This window comes from Thalassophryne amazonica, chromosome 16 (assembly GCF_902500255.1).
Source record: "Thalassophryne amazonica chromosome 16, fThaAma1.1, whole genome shotgun sequence".
NCBI lineage: Eukaryota > Metazoa > Chordata > Actinopteri > Batrachoidiformes > Batrachoididae > Thalassophryne > Thalassophryne amazonica.
The window spans coordinates 26047391-26071959 of record NC_047118.1 but is presented as its reverse complement, the minus strand read 5'-3'; the positions used below and the strand labels follow the sequence as shown (position 1 = coordinate 26071959).

General features: G+C 42.2%; 1 protein-coding gene across 1 annotated transcript; it reads right to left on the bottom strand.

Moving 5' to 3' along the window:
- Positions 1-236: 236 nt before the first annotated feature.
- LOC117528274 (cytohesin-4-like) lies at positions 237-20951 on the bottom strand. The gene is made up of 13 exons (XM_034190882.1): positions 20873-20951; positions 18667-18734; positions 18340-18395; positions 15514-15580; positions 13739-13857; positions 11109-11189; positions 10828-10940; positions 10465-10613; positions 10143-10254; positions 9946-10022; positions 6495-6566; positions 6192-6340; positions 237-504 (listed from the first exon to the last, which is right to left on the bottom strand). The coding sequence occupies exons 1-13, from the start codon at positions 20910-20912 to the stop codon at positions 426-428; spliced, it is 1182 nt and encodes a 393-aa protein (XP_034046773.1). The 5' UTR covers positions 20913-20951; the 3' UTR covers positions 237-425.
- Between the last annotated feature and the right edge of the window lie 3618 nt (positions 20952-24569).

Below are 24569 nucleotides of genomic sequence, written 5' to 3'. Positions count from 1 at the left end.
GTCATTAAATTAAATACATCATGTACAAGTGCAAAAGTGATAAAAGTACACATTCAAACAAACTCTGAAGACAAACACTGTGCAGTCTGTACAAACCTGTGCTGATTTATAAGTTAATTTTAACTAGAACTTTAGCTTTTTGATGCTTCTCAAACCAGTTTGTTGAGGGACAGACTTTTGGGAGGAGCTGGGCTGGATGACCAGAACCAGATCTAATTAGTTCTTCTCATTCATATCCCCAGCAAGCTTAAAAAAGGTGCCACATGTTTTTTTTTTTTTTGTATGATTGTAGCCATCACAGCAATTCTGCAGGACCTGCCGCATCTTTCTATGGACAGTTTCTCAGAAGCTCTGGATGATCTCACCCCAGACGACATACCCGGGATCCAGACACAGGTCTTGATGTGGAGTCTGCTCTTTCAGTGCTACATATAGGTGTTGCTGATGATCTTTCTCTTCCGTACCGACACCAAGTCGTAAAACGGGTCTTTTGTGACGCTCGCCCTGGAGAAGAACATTAAGACTCGGGTTCAAAGTTGAAATAAGGTCAACAAGATTAAAACTACACACAGCTACTGCAGAATTTAAATCTTATCAAACAACTACAGCACTTAGTGTAATTCTATTGTATGTGTGTGAATGTTAAATGTCCACCAGGTGGAGATATTGCACCAATTAAAGAACCTTGAGTACAGGGGGCTGTGGGATATGATGATGATGACCATCCTGTTGCTTATATGTGTAAAGTCAGTTAAATGTCAGAGGCATCCATCCATAACACCACAGAATGGCCTTGGGTCCTGGATAGCAAACAATCAGTCCATCCCCATAGTAATCATCTTTTTCCTACAGCCAGGTAAAACATGAATGTTTCCTTGACCTTCTCCAGCCTCTGGGGTCCTCAACACCGAGACACCCGCATGCTGAATCAAGACCAGAGAAATGTGCCACATGTGCACAATGTCATACCTGATGTTCCGTTAGAATGCAGCCAGTGATGGAAATGGAAAATTTTGGTTGGTGGAGCTATGTGCCGAGCGTTCAAATTGTCAAGAATACTCAAAATTGTAAAATTCCTTAAATCATATTAAATTACTCATTTATTACTAGTATAACAGCATTTCAAGATAAGTAAACATAACATGCACGAAAATTTGAATCTAAAAAATCTTTTTATTCATCATTAAGATATGCAGTCTACAGGTGCTGCAGTGTTGAGACAACACAGATGTATACATACATGGAATATGTGCATGTTGATATTATATTGGTAACAAACGAACCACTCTGTTAAGGTCCCTAACAAAACTTGAGTTATTTCAAAATATTGAATATTTTGTTTTAGCAAGATGACAAATTGACAATACTACTTTTAAGAACTTTACAAACTACAACCATAATAACGAAATCACAAATGGAATCTTAGCTGTATCTACATCAACAGGTAATGAACTTAATTAAGTGTTTCGAACAGCGAAGTTAGATGTCCATATGGATTTGTTGCCCCTGCTGGTGGCTGTACCTTCGTGCAGTTGGCATGGTCAGCAGACCTCCTCCCCGAACTCAACCATGACTTGACATATGGCTGGGCATTAAACTGAGGAAGTGGTGGACCAACTATCTTCACAAACAGAGCACTGGCTCTCTGAATTCCTAGCCTATTTCTCGTGTCTGAAATAATGTCATTCATCACTGAGAATGACATTTCACACTCAGCAGTGGATACAATTAGGCTCTTGGTTGTGTCAAGAAGCTTCTTGATATCCTGTGGTCCAGTGGTGCCTCCTTCCAATAGGAATTCCCTGAAGCCATGAACAGCAGGTCTTAGAGGAATCCTCATCCTATTACACAGTCGTTCACCAAAATAAGTGGTTTCTGCTGGCCAGCTTGCAGGCTCCAGGACCTGCAGGTCATTTAGAAGTTTGTATTCCTCGACATTCTGCTTCACTAGAGCAGGAGAACTGTGGCTTCTTGATGCAGTAGTCAGCATTCTGTTGTTGAGGTTGTCAACAAGGGACTGGTAGAATTGGCCAGGTTTGATCAAAGGCAAAGTTCTAACTGTTGTTGTCAATTCAACACCTTGAAATTTGTCTTTAGATAGCTCATCAGCTGCCTTTGTAGAATGTGGTCCAGGCTTGTCTTTTCTGGCCAACATAACATTGATAGTCTGCTTGATTTTCTTGTGAGCCTGAACCATGGTGACACCACGACTTTGTAAAGCCAGTGATAGCTCAGACAGTTCTTGCAGAGTATCAGCCATCAGCAGCAGGTTTGCAACAAAGTTTCTCGAGGTCAGGTAGTTGTGTATGCCTTTGTACTTGGCGCGTTCAACCTGATCCCTTGACTTGTCCTGTGATGCCTGTCCCAAATGCTCTGCCAGAGCTAGGTAACAGGTGAGCACTGCAGGTACCGTTCTATACTCAGGCTAGATGCCACTGCATCAAGTTCACCTCTGTTCTTGGGGCTTGCGCTGTATAAAGAATAGAGTTTATCTAGGAAGATTTTGAAGTGATTGACTCCATTCACAGCCTTGACATAATCATGAACAGCAAGCTCCAGCCTGTGATTGGAGCAGTGCCAGGTGATGAGGTTTGGGAACTTTTCCTTTAATGTGGCCGCTACTCCAGCTGTGTGGCCTAGCTTTGCAGATGCCCCATCACAGGCAAAACACACCAGATGCTCTTGCAGATAGGACTCTGAGAACCCATGTTTGTCAAGACTCTCCAGTAAGCATGTCACAATGGACTCAGAAGTGCCTGATGTAATTTCCATGGCGTATCATCCACAACACATTTCAGGCACACAACCAGGGCAGTGGTGTTGGACTTTGTAGTTGCCTCATCAATCATGACAGAAATCTTTACTCCCGATTCCTTGATCACTTGTACTAGTTTCTGGTGCATTTTGGTGCCTATGTACTCACAAACATCAGCAGCTGACTTGCGGCTATGGAGCACAGAACCCAGATCTGCTCCATTTAACTTCTGAAGTTCCATTAAAGATGGAAAATCACTGAATGGCCACTCCTGTTTCACTATGTAGTAGGCAGTTCTGAAGACATTGCAGGTTGTCTGTGCTTCCATCTTGGATACCTTGTTGAGAGTGGCAGGGATCTTTGAGTCATTGCTTGACTTTGCAATTTTCTCAGCAGTTACATGGGCTTGGCTCGACCTGTGGTTACTGATCTTTTTCCTAAGTGACTTCGGTTTGTCGTCATGGCTTTGTCCATAGGGAGAGATGCTAACAGTACACCAGCTGTCTGTGAGTGCTGCGGATTTTGCTGAGAAATGCACCTTGTCATTTGTCGCTTCCTGGCAAACCTTGTACCCAAGTTTACCATTCCTCCAACACAACCACTTGTAAGTTGAAGAGAAATAGTCTGCCTTCTCCTTTGACCAATATTCTGGCCACTCTGGTGTCAATGGCCTGTTAAACATTTGTAGGTTTGGTGAATACCTTATCAAAAATATATATGGAATCAGTGACCAAAACGTGAAACACTATAAAACAAAACAGCTTACCTCTGTGATGTTGCATCAGTATCTGTTTCACTGGGCAATATGTCTGTATCACACATCTCTTGTTCTTTGTCAACTTCTGGATCCTGATCTGGATCTGACTCGTGTGTTGGCTGAACACATGGTTCCCCATCTCTGCAAAATTTGCAATCATTGACTAAAATGTGAAACACTATAAAACACTAAACTGAAACACAGCTTTCACAAGGAAATCATGGCTTACCTCTGCGATGTTTCATGAGTGTCAGTTCCACTGGGCAATATGTCTGTATCACACACCTCTTGTTCTTTGTTCACTTCTGAACGTTGATCTGGATCTGAATCATGAGTTTGCTGAGCACGTTTCCCCGTCTCTGCAAAATTTAAGATGTAAACACATTTTTTTTTTTTTAATTGTGTATATCTTATAGAGTATCTTACTATGAATCCTATTAGGCTATTATTCCATGCAATTTAATAAAATTTCAACATTGGTTATATTAACTAATTTAACTTTTGATGCTTTGTAAGTACACTGAAATTGTGCAGAAACTGCAGATCTATCACAGCACAGTAATACTCACTGTCTAATCCTTTTTGCTGGACCAACTTGGAAAAAATCCTTGATGGTTCTTTGACTTCTCTTCATTGTACACACTGCAATTACCATGATTAGAAATTACAATGTGGATAGTGTAGGTATATTATAGAGATTAGAATAATATGATTAATAACTGCCTAAGTTAATGGTTAAAGTTGCCCTAAATGATAAAGTCTGAGTTTTCTAACTTGGTATAAAACCTGTGCTACCTTATTCTAGTGCTGTATGTATGTACTTCTTTTAAATAACTGGGCATTTAACAAAGTATATCACAAGACAAAAGTCCACAAGAATTTAATTTAAATTAGTGAGAGAGACATTGGTCTTCAATTTTAAGAGAAACATTTCATGCTAATCATGTAGCTTATGCCTTGCTGAAAACTTCAAGGGAATCTAAAAGTTTCTACTGCGGTTTTCAAAACCAACTACATCATAAAACAAGTTTCTGTTTACATACCTGATGAGTCAGATGATCAAGACAAGCAGCAGTTTTCCACTAATCATGACAAAAGTAAAGACCACGTTGTTACAAACACGTTGCATGAGTGTGACAAACTGACGCGACCCAGGGGAACAGGGCTTGTTGTGGGGTGATGTTCATTTATAGTTTTTTAAACCCATCAAAATGTTGGGCAAATACTGACCAGTACTGTGATTATATGTATCTATGGTGTCATCAGCTAGATAATATCTAATCTAATTTGAATCAAGGTTGCCTGTTTCGCTACCTTTTTACACCAGATACTAAAGCAATTTACCACAGATCATTGGTGGAGCTATACCACTGAATAACTCCACCACTTTTTTTGATTAGTGGAGCTCAGCTCCACTCAGCTCCACCCCATTTCCATCACTGAATGCAGCAATCCTCCTCATGTTAGTCTCAATAAGTAACCATTCATTTGACACAGTCACTGCAGAGGTACCTAAGAATAACCAAAGAGACCTGGGACCAAAAACATCCAGTTGTCACCTTAGGTCACTGGTTAGAGTCCAGGTCTGGCAACATACAGTAAGACAGGAAGCACCAGGACCCTAAAGACTTGGACCTTCATTCTCCTGCAAAGATATCATCACCACCAAACACCTCATGCAGCGACGTCATGACCCTGCATGCTCTTCCCCGGTGTCTCCCAGTCACAACCATAGAAGACCTGAAGATAGGAACGGCACTGCCGAGACAAATTTCCACATAAAATTATTTAAATATAGTTTTAAGATTGATTCTTCTTGGATTAAATTAAAGAATTAAGCCAAGAATGTCACATTTCTATCTGATGCCTAGACTTCTTCCTGAGTTCTTTAGGTTCTGGTGAACCTTTAGAGTAAATGTTTTAATTCCTGGCCGTTAATTTGGGATTCCTACCTCAGTGATGTGACGTCTCTGTGGTCCACATAGCTTCTTATTTTGTTGTATACTAGATTAAATAATTGTTTGTGGTACCATGAATGTTTTCATGATGGCTCCTAAGGAGGAACCTGACTTGTGGAGATCCAGAACTGTTCTCCAGTTACATGTTAAATGTGTCTGATAAATATTTCTTTGCCATCATGCCAATGTGAGCTTTCACTACAGCTGTTTCTAATTTATCCAACATCCATGAACCTTCCATTAAATGTTAACATGATAGCAGACACCTCCACCAACCATCCAGCAGGTGGCCGTAGGTCTATGGAATATTACAGGGGCAAGACAAAACTGCTCTTCAAAATAATTTGATGGATCAAAGTTCACCAGATGTTCTTTTAATTCAATGAGTTATGAGGTGATAAGATTGATTATTTTTGAATTATTATTTACATAAGCTAGCTGGGATGGATTCACTCACTCACTCACTCATCTAGATTTTTGCTGTCCAGTGCAGGAAATAACAAACACGTCATCATCAGGTGTAATGAGCTCTTTGGTCTGTGTGTGTTTAAAAGTGGGCGTGTCCAATCTGTGACCCGCCTCTCACCTGCTGTGCTGTCTTTGATCCTCAGAGGAACAAACGGTGCAGATAATGATAATGAAAGTTACTAATCCTTATCCTCCTCTTGCTCTTGGGTGAGAGCGGGCAGGTGAAACCCTGGACGTGCAGCAGAGTTCTCACCTGATGGAATCGATCCAGCGGTCCCGCTCGTCTGCACTGGCGGCGCTCAGCTTGTAGGACTGGTGTTTGCCCTGCACCACGCGGCCTTTGTTCTCAGTTTTGCAGGCTTTGATCTTTTGTCCCTTGGGGTTGTATAACTCCAGACAGTACTGTCCACACACACACACACACACACACACACACACACACACACACACACACACACACACACACACACACACACACACACACACACACACACACACACGTCACCTCGGAGTTTAGCAACTCGGGGACCAGCTGCCTCGGTAAATGATACTCTACCGGTTTGCTTGTGTCTTGTGATTTCCTGACGCTCAGATTCTCCAGGGGAATAATCCCAACTGGGTCTTGATCCTGGAAAGTTGGAGACAGAACATTTGGTTGAGCGGAAAAGCAGAAGTTTAAATTTTTGAGTCTTTCAAAGGCTTTAAATTTATTTCAGTTCAGTTCAGATCTGACCCGATCCATATCTGCGAGGTCTGTTAGAAAACTATCCAACCTTTTTTGCAAAAACCATATGGATTTGAATCACGTGTGATTGCATCAGCCAAGCTTGAACCTTCGTGCGCATGCGTGAGTTTTTTCACGCCTGTCGGTTGCGTCATTTGCCTGTGAGCAGGCTTTGTGTGAGCAGTGGTCCACCCCTCTCGTCGGATTTTTATTGCGAATAAAATGTCTGAACGATTTGGAGCTTTGCTGCATCAAATTTTTCCAGAAACTGTGAGAGACCTCCAGGTGACACCATTCGGAAAATTCAGATGGCTTTCAGGGATGATTTTATGGGGATTACACAGATTAAGGAGTGCTCCAGCCGGTTTAAAGACCGCCCACAGCGTCTGAGAGCGCGGCGCACTCGGAGCGCCAATCGACAGGCTGACACCCCGCTGAAACAACCAGATCATTTCCAAAGTGAAGGCTTTGTTGATCCGGGATGTCGTCTGACTTCCACAGAAATGGCAGAAGATGTGGACATCAGTACTTTTTCGGCACATTCCACTGTTACAGGAGTTTTTGTCATGGAAAGAGAAGCGGAGGGATGCGCCACGGAGCCGCTCATGGTGCGGACAAAAGCACCTCCGTGTTGGTCTCACAGGACGGCTTTCAGATGGCTTCCAGATGGCTTTCAGTGGCTTTTCAGCCGTGTGACTATCCGAAATTGTGGGGTGAGCTGGACATGCCAGAACATGTCCTGTGAGGCTTCATCACGGCGTTGCTTTGCGCCATGCGGCTCCGGCGCGCATTTCTCCGCATGTCTGTCTCAATGTGCCAAAAAAGTGTTGAAGTCCATGTCTTCTGCAATTTCTGTGGGAGTCAGACGATGTCCCGGATCAACACAGCGTTTAGTTTGGAAATGAACGGCACATTCCACTGTTACAGGAGTTTTTGTCATGGAAAGAGGAACGGAGAAATGCGCACGTCGGGACGGAGCCGCATGGTGCAAAGCAACGCTGTGATGAAGCCTCACAGGACATGTTCTGGCATGTCCAGGTCATCCACAATTTCTCGAATAGTCACACGGCTGAAAAGCCACCGAAAGCCGTCTGAAAGCCATCTGAAAGCTGTCCTGTGAGACCAACACAGAGGTGCTTTTGTCCGCGCCATGAACGGCTCCGTGGCGCATCCCTCCGCTTCTCTTTCCATGACAAAAACTCCTGTAACAGTGGAATGTGCCAAAAAAGTACTGATGTCCACATCTTCTGCCATTTCTGTGGAAGTCAGATGACATCCCGGATCAACAAAGCCTTCACTTTGGAAATGATCTGGTTGTTTCAGAAAGGTTTCAGCTTGTCAATCGGCGCTCGGAGTGTGCCGCGCTCTCAGACGCTGTGGGCGGTCTTTAAACCGGCTGGAGCACTCCTTAATCTGTGTAATCCCCATAAAATCGTCCCTGAAAGCCACCTGAATTTTCCGAATGGTGTCGGCCTGGAGGTCTCTCACAGTTTCTGGAAAAATTTGATGCAGCAAAGCTCCAAATCGTTCAGACATTTTATTCGCAATAAAAATCCGACGAGAGGGGTGGACCACTGCTCACACAAAGCCTGCTCACAGGCAAATGACGCAACCGACAGGCGTGAAAAAACTCACGCATGCGCACAAAGGTTCAAGCTTGGCTGATGCAATCACAAGTGATTCAAATCCATATGGTTTTTGCAAAAAATAAAAAGGACGGATAGTTTTCTAACAGACCTCGTAGATGATTCTTTTGGTGAGGAAACATTTTGATGTCATTTGATTCGGTTCTTTGCTTAATGTAGACATTAATATTCTGTGATTAATCATTCATTCATTCATATTCCAGTGCTCATCCACGTCCAGTTCGTGGTGGCAGCAGACCAAGCAGCTCACTCCCCTCTTCTCGGCCAAGTCTTCTAACTCTTCCCAGGGGATCCCGAGGCATTCCCAAGCCATCTGGAAAATATAATCCCAGCGTTTCCTGGTCTTCTTCGGGGTCTCCTACCTGAAAGACCTCCCCAGGCAGCATCCTCATCAGCTGGTAGAAGCACCTCAGCTTAGTCCTTCTGATGTGGTTTTGCTGTTGTTCTACTTCACCACAGGGGGCAGCACCACATGCAGTAGCACAAACAAGCCCAGAAGAAGAAGCCAGCTGACGTTTGTATAAACAGCACAGCGTAACGTTCCTGTTCTGAACCAGAATCTGTGAACTGATGTGAAGCTCAAACGAGTAAATTTATCCGCTGGACCGCTGGACCGCTGCCCGCTGTCAGACATGTTGATTTTGTTATTACCTTGCAAAGTTAAATATTTGGAGATACAGAAGAAGCAGCGAAACAAGCTGAACTCAACCGATTTATGAGGTTAAAATTGATGGTCAAACATTTCGATGGGTTCAGGGTCCATCTATAGACGCTGTTGTATGAATTACTTTGAACTTCATGTTCGACTGTATGAATTGTTTAATTATGGAGCTGTTGGCTTCATCAGGTGGTGACCTCTGCTGACCTCTAATAACTGCAGATGACCTCTGATGACCCCTGATAACCGCTGATGACCTCTGATGTGCACTCACCAGGTTTGAGGCTGAGTGTGAAGAAGCTAGGATGAGAATCAGCACCTCCAAATCTGAGACAGTGGTCCTCTGTCAGAAAACAGTGGATTGTCCCCTCTGAGGACAAGTGCCCAAGTGGAGGAATTTTTTGGGGTCTTGTTCATGAGTGGGAGTAAATTGGGAGTGTGAGATTGATAGACAGATTGGGTTGATGTCTGATGTGTTGCATTTAAGAAGGATCTGAACACAAAGGTGAGGCTCGATTCTTCAGTGGATTTACGCTCCTGTCCTCACGTGCGGTCTTGAACTTTGGGTAATGACTGAAAGAATAAACTCATGGATACGAGCGGCAGAAGTGAGATTCCTCCATCGGCTATCTGAACTGACACAACTGGACAAGGTGAGAAGCTCGACTATCCGGGAGTGACTCTGAGTAGAGCCGCTGCTTCTTTACATCGAAAGGAGTCAGCTGAGGTGGTTCAGGCATCTGGTGAGGATGCCCCCTGGTGGTCTCCCTGGGGAAGTCTTCCAGATATGTCCAACAGGAAGGAGGCTCTGGGGAAGACCCAGAACACTCTGGAGCGATTACATTTCCCAGCTGGCTTGGGAATGCCTCAGGATCCCTTGGGAAGAGTTACAGGACTTGGCAGAGGATAGTGAAGTGTGGGGTGAGCTGCTTCATCTGCTGCACCGCGACCTGGAAATGGTTTGTTCCTTAATACTCACTGTGGTGTATTTGAAGTAGTACAAGCAGCTGTCTGTCAGAATGAACCACCTCCTTTTCCAGGTTTTAACTCGTCCACCTTTAAACAAAAATAAAGAAAAACCCCAAACGGATCAGAATTTCACTTCGAGGAAGAAGAACTTCGACGAGTGGACTCGATAGGAGTTTTTCCTCTGTGGGACAAAAGTCGTCCTCTCACCCATTTTTAGGAGCCAACCTTCTCTGTCCGGGTTAAAAAACGTTAGTGTCAAGTCGTTCCCGTCGTCCTCCGGGATTTTGAACGGCTCGCTGCGAATGCTCGTGTACAGTTTCTGCAGGAAGAACAAAACATCCGTTAACAACCAGTGTAAGCTAACATACACAAGCGATAAAACGCACTCGAGCTCAGGTTTTAACCGTTAATAATGCAACCAACAACTAAAGAACTCCATCACACCTTCATAAGAGGACCATTAAAACAAAGAGCCTGAACCTGACGTCCAGTCTCCTGTCTCAGTGTGGAGACGGTCCGAGTCACTGACCGTCAGCAGCTCGATGGACAAGTCCTCTCCGTGATTGATGCCTCTGTTCATGGAGACAAACCTCTGCTGACTGGGTTTGTCTTTCACGTTGGGGTTGTGGAGGCTCGTGTTCAGCATGATGACGGCGAAAGACAGGATATAGCAAGTATCTGTTACACACACACACACACGTGTTCAGTACACACAGAACCAATCGATGCAGCATCATTAATTACACCCAATTAAAAACAGCAAAATGATGTGAGGGAAGCTGCTGACGGAAACCCGTTTTCACTCTGCTGCACTCAGAGACGAGACGTTCCCATGACAACGCAAACTTTTAATGGTGAATCTGAGGAGAGAATCAGGAAAAGCATGTGGTACCTGTGGACTGGAAGACCCCGGGGTTACAGTCACAGTAACGAGTTGCAAACGCCTCCATCATCCTATCAATCTTCTGAGCCTCTCCAGGGAGGCGGAAGCTCCACAGAAACTGCCTGCAAGATGTCAGTGTCATTAAAAAAAAAAAATGCATAAGAGCCAAGAGGAGGAAGAACTCCACAGTGTCAGACAAACAGAAAGACTGAGAGCTGCTGCTGCTTCATGCTGACGTGGATGTGGACAGCAGCTCACATGTTTGCTGGAGGTGGACGTGTTAAACACACCTGAGCGCCTGAACCAGATTCAGGTCTGAGAATTCATGCAGGCCCACGAAGGACTTCAGGATCTCCAGGTGCATTTCATCCCTGTAAAGAACCAAACCCACACCTGACATCTCTGATGGGGTTCGTGCTTTATGTGAGTCATTAATAAGCACTGATGGGCACAGCAAACCAAAAAGTTAGCTTCAATAACCGTTAATCCGCTAACTGAAAAGTTATCTTCCTCTAAAAAATTTAGCGGAAGTTACAGATAAAAGCTAAACCGATAACTATCAGTAAGATAATTTATTGTTAACGCCATACAGCCCTAGCGGCATATTACTAGAGTCATGCACAGGCAGACAGTTTTGACTTATGGTTAAAATTTTGAACAAGCTAATTCTGGACAAGTTATTGAAGTTAACGTCATGTCTGTTGTTTTACAAAATGAAAATATCAGCTATATGTTTTAGTTTTAAAGTTATGCACTAATTTTGAAGGTTTTAGCGTTTAGACACAATGCTGCAGTGCATTATGGGAAGATTAGTTTCCTGACATCAGTGGTTGGCTGGTCAGTATAACGCACAACAAGTTACTGTAACGTTACGTGTGGTGGGTTTTACAAACAAATCTGTATGTGTAAATGTCATTTTTTTTTTCATTTGTGAAAAAAAGGCAATTTCAAAACTAAAAATTCTGTTTGTGATTCAGCACTTTTAGCAAATGTGTGGCTGCTCACACTGCCATGAACACTCCCATCTACTGGATCTACACTGCCATCTACCTTTAGCAGTCTAAAGGTTATCGGAACTAAATTTATCAGAAGCTAATTGGTCCGCTGATGGTTTTCAAAGTTATATGTAAAGCTGATCCGCTGACAAAAATGTTAGCTTCGATAAAGCTAGCATTTAGTGGTTAGTGGATTAGCGGAACTGTGCCCACCACTGTTAATAAGTGGTTCTGTGTGTCCAAACTTAAACCACAACATCCTCTTCCATAGTGTTCCAGCCCTGTTGACTCCACATAGTTTGATTTACACAGTCAGCTAAAGTCCAGAAAACTTCATATTTGTGTTCAAACTATATTGTATATGTGTGTTAACCAGCCATTCTTTACTGTTTCTGTACTCTGGCAAAATAATTTATTTCAGGATAAATAAAGCCAATCTTTATCTTTATCAATAGTATCCAGGAATTCCTCAGAATAGTAAATATTCCCTCAATAGTGCAGCAGATATTTACAGAGGAATCCTGCAAATGGTGATAGAAGCACCAAATTCAGCATAAATACTCCTTAGACATGAACTCTTTTGGGAAAAAAACAAAACAAAACAAAACGATGGGCCAATTGAATTTTCAATAGGCAGCCAGGTAGGAGTCTATTGAAAAATTACACAGGGTCAAAATTGAAAGATGCTCCAGTCATATTGAAAACTTTACCACATTATTTGTCTGATCACAAAGATTCCACAAAGGTATAGTTTGGACTGTCTATGAATGAACGTAGTGGAGTTATGTGGTAAAAACAGCATAAATGGTGACAAAGGTCAATTTCAGTTTGCACAGGTGTCAAAAGTTAAAGTTGCTCTAATTTTGGTAAAAAGTGATCGTCAGGCGGCAAAGCATGACCAAGAGCAAGATTATCCCAATTTCACTCTGTTACACTTGGGGGGGATTTCCCCATGTGAAAGATGCTGGACATAGTTGAGCAGAGACTTCCACTGGTGAAAGAACCTGTGGGAGGAGCCTCTGAGCGTGAACTTAACTTTTTCCAGTTGCAAAACAAACAAGGCGTCATGTAACCAGGCAAGGACGACTTCCCACAAGAGCAAAATTCTCTAAGTGAGCAGAGAGATAAATGACACTCTGCTGAGTCACCAACAGTTTTGGAGGGAGGGAGGGTGTCCAGCCAAAAATAGCTATGTGGGCGGGACAGATTGTCAAATCCATAAATCTTTGAGATTGTGTCAAAATAGGTATGCCAGTAGTTGCACAATCTCAGACACAACCAAAACATACGTATGAGTAAGTTACAGGGGTTCCTAGAACATCTAGAACATTTGTCATCTAGTTTTGCAAACTGTGTTTTGAATATTTGATAAACATCTGAATATACTTTATACTGTGACATCACTACAAAGCAGAACTTAAACTAATTATAGTGCAGCAGGCAAACAAGAATAAGATACTTCTTGTTTTACAGCACCAACCACCACAGAAGTTTTTGTTGTAGAAAACAAGAAGTGCCTCATTCTTGGTTGAGTTTCAACAAATATCACAGAGACCACAAAGTTCATCTTTGTCAATCATGACATTTCGTTATGGCTATCAAAGTAAATTTTATTTTGCAAACCACCAGTTAAGGATGGAAGTTGTGATCAGTCAGGACTGAGTTTGGACAAGATATCACAAAAACTCACATTCATGGTGGTCATATGGGTCAGGGGCGCAGATCTGCTTAAACGTTTGAGTTAAGAATGTGAGAACGAGTACAGAGTGGTCTGTATGATGTCACAAAGGCTGGGCGTTATTACCCGTGTTGGTAGACTCGAATGCCATTGAAAAGACAATTTACAAAAGGTCTTTTTAAAGCTTTTTCCTTCCTTGTTTGAACATTTCCGGGGACCCGTTGTATCTGAATGACTGAGTAGGCACCTTTCTCCCAAAAAATCCCCGATGGCGGTCTTGCTCAGTCCCTCCTCTTTGTAAAGAAACTCTGCCACTGAATCTGCTCGCCATTCCAGCAGGTCGTGTTCCACCAGGTAATGGACACCCTGCAAATAAATTCACCATTATATAATGAGTGTTTGGGAACAAAGAGAGTCCAAATCAGTTGTGCTTCAAAATGCAGAAAAGCTTGTATTTTCTACCAGACAGACAGAAGGTTCGTTCAGAATGAGACAAGCGCATTTTCTACATTTGTGCTGCAGTGAGATCTTTGATACGCTATTTTCAGATAAATGGAATCATCTGATTGAGTTTCCCTCCCCTATGTCTGAATAACTCCGTGTATTCATCACTCGAAGGACGGTTCAGGTCTGTTTGCCGTCATCTCTTAATCTGAAAGTCCGCCTCCCACTCAGCTCTCTGGTCTGACCTCAGGCCGAGGGCCTTTGTCTTCATGACACGTACAGAGGATAGAATGAGAAAGCCGAGGTCGCTGCGGTGAAGAGATGCCTGCGCCCCACTTCACGGAACAGGATGTGGTTTTCTGGTTTCAGTCTGCACTTCTGCACACTTTGCATTTTGGACGTCAGACACATTTTGCAAATCCACATCCGCCCTCATCGAATTAGCTTGAGTCGACACTAATGTCACTGCAAGTCAAAGCAGACACGGGCCGGCTACGCTGAAGCATGTTTCAACTTAAATTAATTAATTATGCAGAATAAGTTTTTGTGGCTTTTATGAAAATACATTTTCCTACAATAAATGAGTTTCTCTGCCAAATGTAAAAACGTTGTTGCACATCAGTTTATTTCTGGAGAGTTTATGAACTGAATCTCTGTGTGACTGAAGTTTTATATCATTAACCCAACACATGATAGATAGACAGATCGATCAATTGATCTTGACCTTGATCTTTGATTGACATGGCCTTGCATGCCTTGACATTGATCTTGGATGTGTTGTCCTAGAATGCTTTGGTCTTGGATACCTTGAATTTAATCTTGACTTGATAGTTCAAAGCCTTGCTTATCTCAAGGAATTAAAGGTGTATTTGTATTTTGCTGTTGTTCCAAGTATTTTTTGAAATAGTTTACTTCTTTGTGTAATTGTACTACATTATGAGTGCAAATTCTAAAAGGTGCAGATTGTTCAGTTAATAACTTGGCTGAAATGCAGTTTGTGTACATTTAAACACAAGTGGCAAAATCAGAATTTTCATGATGTTTTTGATCTAAATGTTCTGATTATTTGTCACATTTCTTTTGCAAACCATCTTTGTATGAATCATTTTCTCTTTTCTTTATTTATTTGGTGTCCTTCAGGGGTTTGGACCTTGAATGGACTGCATTTATTTTATAAACAGACTGCATTTATATAACGCTTTTCCATCTGCATCAGATGCTCAAAGCGCTTTACAAATAATGCCTCACGTTCACCTTGACAGGACTCTCTCTCAATCACTCTCTCCCATTCACTCCCTCTTACTCCCTCTTTTTCTCTCCCTGTCTCTTTCTCGATTTATTGTGCATTTTGTTAATGATGTAAAAATTCAATTACTCGGATATTCAGTTCATCAACTCTCCAAAGAAACAAACTGATGTGGAATTAGAAGATAATTACATAGAAAACTTTACTTTCCTGTAAGGAAACAGAACATTTTCTGATCAGTCGGCACTTTGATAAGGATGAAATAAATATCAAAGACTTCATTGTTATTAAAATACTCAGAAAACTAAAACTATAACTTGAAATGAAGTCACCTTTCTGGGGTCCATGTTGAATTTCTTTTTTCCATGTAAGAATCTTCTGTTCCTCACGACAGCTTTACTGCAAAAAACAAAACAAAAATAAAACAAATTATACACATTATATATATATACACACACACACACAGAGGTTCATAAGTAATTGGACTGTATTTTTCATCTTTATACCACCACAGAGTTGAAAGAAAAAAATATATTTTTTTTTAAATGCATGAATCATTCAGGACATATGGCTGTTTGCAGAAATAGCACCTCCTTTGTAAAAGCTCTTAAACTACAGGACAAACTAAATATAAGCATTATTGTTTTATAGAATTATTCACTTTTTACAGCCAGGTTCTTTGGAACCAGTCAGGAGATGAACACATGAACATGATCACATGTCACATGTGAACATGTGACTGAACATGTTCCTTAGACTTCATTTATTTGCATCACTCATTAAGAAATACAGACAGTAATGTCCAGTACTGGTCCTAAACCTGAATGACTATGAAAGAAGGAGACGAGAGTGAGGGGAAGCCACCCACACATCACTGAGGGAGCTACAGGCTTGTGCGGGTGGGAGCCGTGAGCCCAGATTGGTGTGATTTCTTTGAGGATAAACCTATTTTCTGTCCCACTGGGCCATGAAGCTGTGACTGGGTGCAACACTCAAAGGTTCCTCTAATCACCACCAGTAACAGTTAAATACTCAGAGGTTGTGTGGGGGTCTTGTGGCTTCCCTCATGGGTCTCCTTGGAGCAGATGACCTGGATTTTGCTCATTTCCCACTGAAGTCAGATTTGCTGCACAGGACCATCCTGTTTATGTTTCTTCATAAAGTTTTCTGACATTTAATATCACAGAAATGGTGTCATTGTCCAATAACTTGTGAACCTGACTGTATGCATACTTGATAAATGGCCTAATCATAAATAATAGTAGCATCATAACAATAATAAACAGTCTTAAATACATTTTGATAAAAATATATGCAATTACATAACAGTTTAATTAAGAGTTTCAGCACAATGACTCAGTGTATAAAATGTTGCTGATGACAGAATGAAGTAACGGCTCCACGTCACCTGTTCTCAGGAACCGTCAGCGTCACTGCTGTTGTGTTATTTCCTGGCTGATGTCACGACAAGACAAGCTACCGGACGTCCATAAGCTACCATGGCCGCCACATGCACAGATTTCCTGAATGTCACAAGAACATTTTCTGTCCCCTTTCTGACACGACAAACTGAACACAGAGGAGCCAGTCTGCATGCACACAGATGGTCCATATATTATATATTTGGATAAAACCTAAAGTCTGCTGTATGACCTCACGTTCATGAGACATCATCAGATCTAATGCGCCTGCTTTTCCAGTGTTGAGCCACGATGACATTATATAATATAATAAATAGCGGCTGCACTCTGCGCTGTGTTGTTATGACTCCGCCCATTCACTCTCCTCGGGACGCGAACTCATGATCTCCGGCATGGGAGTTGGACTCTCTAACCAGAAGGCTAAAACCCAGGGCTCTGGCCTTGTGACCAGAGAATCCTTTTGAGATGTTGGGAGTGAGATTTACTAACTACATCTGCACAGCGACACCTACTGGCCTCCGTTACAGATATACATTTGTGTGTGTATACATGAAATGGGCAGCACAGTGGCTTAGTGGTTAGCACTGTTGCTTCACAGCAAGAAGGTCATGGGATCGATTCCTACCTGTGTCCTGTCTGTGTAGAGTTTGCATGTTCTCCCTGTGTTTGCATGTGTTCCCTCTGGGTGCTCCAGCTTCCTCCCACATCCAAAGACATGTAGGTTAGATGGACTGGAAACTTTAAATTGTCCGTAGGTGGGTGATTCTTTAACTACGGGCAGTATTGGCCTTGTAAATGTAATTTCCACCACACCATTGCCTTACAATATAAAGCGCCTTGGGGCAACTGTTTGTTGTGATTTGGCGCTATATACATGTGCTCTGATGTCACTGTTTATCTCCATAGAAACTACCCAAACAATCTTTCATACAAACTGTTTAAAGGGACATTATGTGTTGTGGTGGAAATGACGGCAATAGTGTGGGACAACTACATTTTGTTTAAACAAATCACAACAGTTGTATGCATTGAATACCCAATTATGTTTTGATTATTTTACTGATATTTATTCAGAAATATTTTAAACATTAGAAAAAACGTTTCTTAACCATTCATTTTTATCATGAAGATCAAAAGTCTGGGTGTGGCACAAGCACAAAACGGCAATATTTGCATATAATGATGCTGAAAAAAAGGTGAAAAAGTCATCATAGACTACTAGAACAAATTTCTTAACACACTTTCATTGTAAAGATAACTATAAAAGTGTGAAATTTCCCCTTTTTTCTGTTTTTCATACAATATGATCAAAGGACATAATAAGTGCCCGTAGTCTAAGAATCACCCAGGTGTGACTGTGTTTGTTTGTCTGCATATGACCCTGTGACAGACTGGTGTCCTGTCCTGCTGGGATTGGCTCCAACCCCCTGTGACCGATCTTGGATAAGCAGTTGAAGATGAGTGCATATACATAAAATATTCATTTTTACATGTGTGCATTTACAAACAGCGCCCCCTAGATGTGCACATATTCCAAACATCCAACAATTCAAAGAGCATGAAGGCTGGATTCCTGCAGGATTTAGAAGATGTGGTATTTGTGTGTTTGGTTCCCAGGAGGCGGTCATGACTTCGCTGAGATGAAACTGTCATCCTGAACATTTGAGGTGTTGCAGGAACAAGAAAGGCATCGAAGTGCTGCTTCAATAAGAGGAAGACGACTTTGTTCAAACTCACTTCTGCTCGTCCTGCTCAGGGTCATGGATGACGTGGTCAATCTCCATCCGCAGCTTCTGTAAGTGGAAGTGGAGAAAGACACTGGGGATGTCATCCTGCTCAAGGTCTGCTGACACATCACGGACGGATTCAGACACACGAGGCCCATCTCACCCCCCGCTCTTATTTAAACATTCACATCATTTATGCTTTGTTAAAATGCTGCTGAACAAGATGTTTCTCTGCTCTGTGAGAGACCGTTGGGGCTGAAACCAGAGAGCATGCATGAGGGAAGCATCATGAAGGCATGCAGTGTCAGACCCTGAGCAGACATATTGGCAGCAGTACCTGGATGTCGTCCTGGAGCTCAAACTTGTGGATCTTGATTGCTTCACCCTGCCTGGGTGCTGCCGGAGCTGCGGGGTGACAAAAAGCATCATTACATCCTCACATGCCTCCACACATCAGCGTGCATCAGCCGCGGCTCGAGACGTTTTCTGTGAATGACAGACTGAGTGGGCTGAAGACAGCTGCCCTGCTCCCTCCTTCCACCGCAGGCGGCTCCATTCATCTCAGAAGAACATTTCCCTTCATTCCCTCTTGGTTCAGTTGGTGATGTTTCTGTGCAGACCAGTTAAATGCCACAGATTAACGTACTGTCAGACATCATGGTGGTGGCTGTGGTCCCTGCTAAGACGTCACCTGTCCGCTATTCTCCATGGATATCTGGAGATGCATCACGAAGGGCATCCGGCATAAAAAATAACAGAAATCAGCACGTGGATCCACAAAGCTGACATCAGAGCACTTGCCTGCTTCACACATGTCAGCTATTATGATGTGACACTGTGCTGTAGACCAGGGTCACGTCTGGGAGCACGTGGTAGTGCCGTGTGTTAAAATGTCCACCAAAACCATGGAACCTGGCTTGAACCACCCAAGCAGACACCTGGTCCATCCTCACCTCTAATAAATAGCCATTTATCTGCTACAGCGGAGTGAAACACGTCTTTTGCAGTGTACAGATACACTGCAAAAACTGTCCCTCTCAAAAGACAAATAATCTGAAATCTAGCCAAATTGCCTACTATTAAGCAAATGAATCTTCCAGTGGGGTCAGAAAAATGTTCTTGGTTAGAATTCTCAAAACTAACAAACTGTCTAGGCACTGAATAAACAAAATGTGCCTTAAAAGTAGACAGAATCCTTATTTTCAGATTAGCCTCTGTCTTAAAATAAGGAAAACAAAATTGTTCCTTTGCTTGGATGATTTGAAATCTGTTGTCTTTCCTTGTTACTGGTTAAATACAGCTTGATATTAGCTGGAAAAACATATTAAGAAAAAGTGAGATACATTTCCCAAAATAAGGCAGTTTTTCTTATGTAAAAAATGCTTGACAAGATTTTTTTTTTCTATATAGACAAAAATTAAATCAAATTTAATAATAAACAAGTCTCTTTCTTTACTTTCTTAGATATCAGTTTTTACAGTGTACTGGCCTCATTACAGACAGACACATGTGTCACAGCCAAGTCCAGGAAGTCACGAAAGCTTGGATCTGAGTCTTGATCCAGGATGGTGGAGAAGTCGGAACTCTGGTCCATTAGAAGGCATGCTCACCCCCCCAAACAAATCTGCAGCAAACACAACTCTCTGAACAAACGGACCAAACAGCTTCATGTGAAAGCATGCTAACCGTAGGCTTTGGGTCTAATGCTGCTTTCCACATAGTGGACCAGCATACTCTGGATACCATCTTCACATTTCCTTCTGCTTAAAGAGACAAACTGTGGTTGTAATCCAGCGGTTTCTTTGATTAAGGCCTTGGACTGTCTACCGGGTAATGTTACTTCAAGCATTGGTGGAACCTTTTTTTTTTTTTTTTACTGTCAAACACAACACACCAGGAATGGAAAGGATATGTCACCCCATCGTTAATCCCCAAAACTGAGTTACCCTCCACAGTGGAGGCCAAAGTGCTGATGTCACCTGCTGTGAAGGTGTCTTGGTGACTGTGACTGAAGGGATTACACATGTAACACCCGGTGAAGAGAAAAGGCATCTGATGTTCACACGTGTTATTCTGGTTCATTCTGACCAGTGCAGCACTTTTGGTTCCTTAAAATGGGTTCGACATGTACAGAGTCTTCATCTCATCTGGATTTTGAACCTTAACTTCAAACTGATTGTCTTCATCATTTACTCTCAACTATAATATAATAACAACACATTTTTCTGTGTCAGCACTGTATTTAGTGCACATGGTCCGATTTGATATAGTGTTACATCAACTCTATCACAGAGTTAAAATGAACTCCATTAGTGTTAAATCAACTTGATTTAACACTAATAGCTTAACTCTGATGGAGATGATTTAACATTATTTTGGAACCATAATTTAACACTGCAAAGTTTACTGTGTATTACAGACATTGAAACATTACCAGCATCCTCATTTTTGTACTGTACAGTGCTATAAATCAAATATAAGCTATAAGTTATAAGTAAGTTATAATATATAAGTTATAAACATTTTAGAAATAAAAGCTGTACCTTTCCCCCAGAGGAAGCTGTCTTTTCTGCGGATGGCCATGTTTGTTGTCGGTGACGAGTGACTGAAGACTGAACAGGAAACAGACTTTGTGTCAGAGTGGAAAAAACTGTTGGTACCACATCTGCTCTTTCAGCATCTCTGATGATGTGCATGAAATAAAAAGGTTGACAGTCTGTCTGTGAATCATCTACTTTGCCTTACAATAAAATGCTGATATTTTAACGATTTAACCTGTAAAAACAGTGATATTTTAATAAAAGGCAGAAGTGTCTCGCACATCCACTCCACATCATCTTATGCAAATATAACAGCTGATACCCCACAAATGAACAGTTTCTGTGGTACAAAGAAAACTAGTATCATAATACTATTGTTTATGATTCTTTTGTCCCAAATGATGTCACTTAATAATTTGTACCTCCAGTGTGAATGACATATTTCAGTATTTAATATGTTCACATCACACATCCATGAAACACAATCCAGGACTGTAAGTCTGTAGATAACTCATTTTGGGGCTACTGATGGTGGGATTGGCCCTCCAGTGGAAAAGTTTCCACTGTTTCCAACCTCTTTGGGAACAACTGTACCACTGCCTTCCAAACTTGGCTTCCTTTCAGAGACACAACCAGATACCACCACGGCTCTTGTCTGTGGCAGGTGTAGTACTGAAGAGAAGTCAACTGTATGGAGCCACCCAGGTCCAAACATCTTGCAGATCATAGGGATGGGCACCTGGAATATCCCTTTTCTCAGAAAGGATGACCATTTTCAGCTGAAGTTGAAGGTACTTGTAGAGCTCTGCACTACAGTACCAGAACTCTACAAGGCCTGCAGACCTAGAAACAGGAAGATTTCAGTGGGTGGATATGCCTACATGAGGTCTGGACAATGCAGTGTTCAGCATACTGAGGGAATGGTGCTTGCTGAGCTGGACTGGATCCATGTGATGGTCTCAAATATCAATCAATCAATCAATCAATCAATTTTTTTATATAGCGCCAAATCACAACAAACAGTTGCCCCAAGGTGCTTTATATTGTAAGGCAAGGCCATACAATAATTATTGTATGGCCTTGTTGACAGGGGTGACAGTATCACCCCTGTCAACAAGCGTATGACGAGGCTCAGACTTTGGGTATCTTTTTGGGTAGCTTTTTCATTGTCCTGAAGCCACTCCTTTGATATCTTGGGTGTGTATTTAGCGTCATTGTCCTGCTGAAAGATGAACCGTCGCCCCAGTCTGAGGTCGAGAGCAATCTGGAGCAGGTTTTCATCCAGGATGTCTCTGTATCTATCCATGAAGCCAGAGGACACACACCAATTAGCTAAACTGCAGGATTGTCTTACAGACATAAAGACATGGATGACCTCTAATTTCCTGCTTTTAAACTCAGATAAAATTGAAGTTATTGTACTTGGCCCCACAAATCTTAGAAACATGGTGTCTAACCAGATCCTTACTGTGGATGGCATTACCCTGACCTCTAGTAATACTGTGAGAAATCTTGGAGTCATTTTTGATCAGGATATGTCATTCAAAGCGCATATTAAACAAATATGTAGGACTGCTTTTTTTGCATTTACGCAATATCTCTAAAATCAGAAAGGTCTTGTCTAACGAGTGATGCTGAAAAACTAATTCATGCATTTATTTCCTCTAGGCTGGACTATTGTAATTCATTATTATCAGGTTGTCCTAAAAGTTCCCTAAAAAGCCTTCAGTTAATTCAAAATGCTGCAGCTAGAGTACTGACGGGGACTAGAAGGAGAGAGCATATCTCACCCATATTGGCCTCTCTTCATTGGCTTCCTGTTAATTCTAGAATAGAATTTAAATTCTTCTTCTTACTTATAAGGTTTTGAATAATCAGGTCCCATCTTATCTTAGGGACCTCGTAGTACCATATCACCCCAATAGAGCGCTTCGCTCTCAGACTGCAGGCTTACTTGTAGTTCCTAGGGTTTGTAAGAGTAGAATGGGAGGCAGAGCCTTCAGCTTTCAGGCTCCTCTCCTGTGGAACCAGCTCCCAATTCAGATCAGGAGACAGACACCCTCTCTACTTTTAAGATTAGGCTTAAAAACTTTCCTTTTTGCTAAAGCTTATAGTTAGGGCTGGATCAGGTGACCCTGAACCATCCCTTAGTTATGCTGCTATAGACGTAGACTGCTGGGGGGTTCCCATGATGCACTGTTTCTTTCTCTTTTTGCTCTGTATGCACCACTCTGCATTTAATCATTAGTGATCGATCTCTGCTCCCCTCCACAGCATGTTTTTTTCCTGGTTCTCTCCCTCAGCCCCAACCAGTCCCAGCAGAAGACTGCCCCTCCCTGAGCCTGGTTCTGCTGGAGGTTTCTTCCTGTTAAAAGGGAGTTTTTCCTTCCCACTGTTGCCAAGTGCTTGCTCACAGGGGGTCGTTTTGACCGTTGGGGTTTACATAATTATTGTATGGCCTTGCCTTACAATATAAAGCGCCTTGGGGCAACTGTTTGTTGTGATTTGGCGCTATATAAAAAAAAATGATTGATTGATTGATTGATTGTACATTGCTACATTCATCTTTCCCTCAATCCTGACTAGTCTCCCAGTTCCTGCTGTGAAAAACATCCCCACAGCATGATGCTGCCACCACCATGCTTCACTGTAGGGATGGTACCTGGTTTCCTTCAAACATGATGCCAAGAGTTCAATCTTTGTCTGATCAGACCAGAGAATTTTGTTTCTCCTGGTCTGAGAGTCCTTTGGGTCCCTTTTGTCAAACTCCAGGTGGGCTGCCATGTGCCTTTACTAAGGAGTGGCTTCTGTCTGGACACTTTACCATACAAGCCTGATTGGTGGATTGCTACAGAGATGGTTGTCCTTCTGTAAGGTTCTCCTCTACTCACAAAGGAATGCTGGAGCTCTGACAGAGTGACCATCGGGTTCTTGGTCACCTCCCTGACTAAGGTCCTTCTCCCCCGATCGCTCAGTTTAGACGGGCGGCCAGCTCTAGGAAGAGTCCTGGTGGATCTGAACTTCCTCCATTTACAGATGATGGAGGCCACTGTGTTCACTAGGACCTTCAAAGCAGTAGAAATGTTTCTGTCCCCTTCCCCAGATTTGTGCCTCCAGACAATCCTGTCTCAGAGGTCTACAAACAATTCCTTTGACTTCATGCTTGGTTTGTGCTCTGACTGTCAACTGTGGGACCTTATATGTAGACAGGTGTGTGTCTTTCCAAATCATGTCCAATCAACTGAATTTACCCAAGGTGGACTACAGTTAAGTTGTAGAAACATCTCAGGGATGATCAGTGGAAACAGGAGGCACCTGAGCTCAATTTTGAGCTTCATGGCAAAGACTGTGAATACTTACAGTATGTACGTGTGATTTCTTAGGTTTTTGTTTTTTTTTCATTTTTAGTAAATTTGCAAAAATCTCAAAAAACGTTTTCACATTGTCATTATGGGGTGATGTGTGTAGAATTCTGAGGGGAAAAAAAAATTAATTTCATCCATTTTGGATTAAGGCTGTAACATGCGCTGTGAATACTTTCCAGACGCACTGTATGTATGCTTGTAAATTAGCACTGGATTATAGTTCCAGTCACACTTTCTTACCAGTTCATCGAGAGAATAGCTCAGGCCACCTTCTTCAAAGAGGATAAAGAAACGCCGCTGCCATTTCTGCCACAGAGACACAGGAAACTAGATCA

Bases quoted from the DNA above. Each gene is read 5' to 3' on its own strand.
- LOC117528274 (XM_034190882.1), bottom strand. From the start codon at position 20,912: ATGGCCATCCGCAGAAAAGACAGCTTCCTCTGGGGGAAAG. The intron at 15,581-18,339 runs GTGAGTTTGAAC...TGTTTTTTGCAG, and splicing joins CCTGAGCAGGACGAGCAGAA to TAAAGCTGTCGTGAGGAACA. The intron at 6,341-6,494 runs GTAGAGTATCAT...GTGTGTGGACAG, and splicing joins CACAAGACACAAGCAAACCG to TACTGTCTGGAGTTATACAA.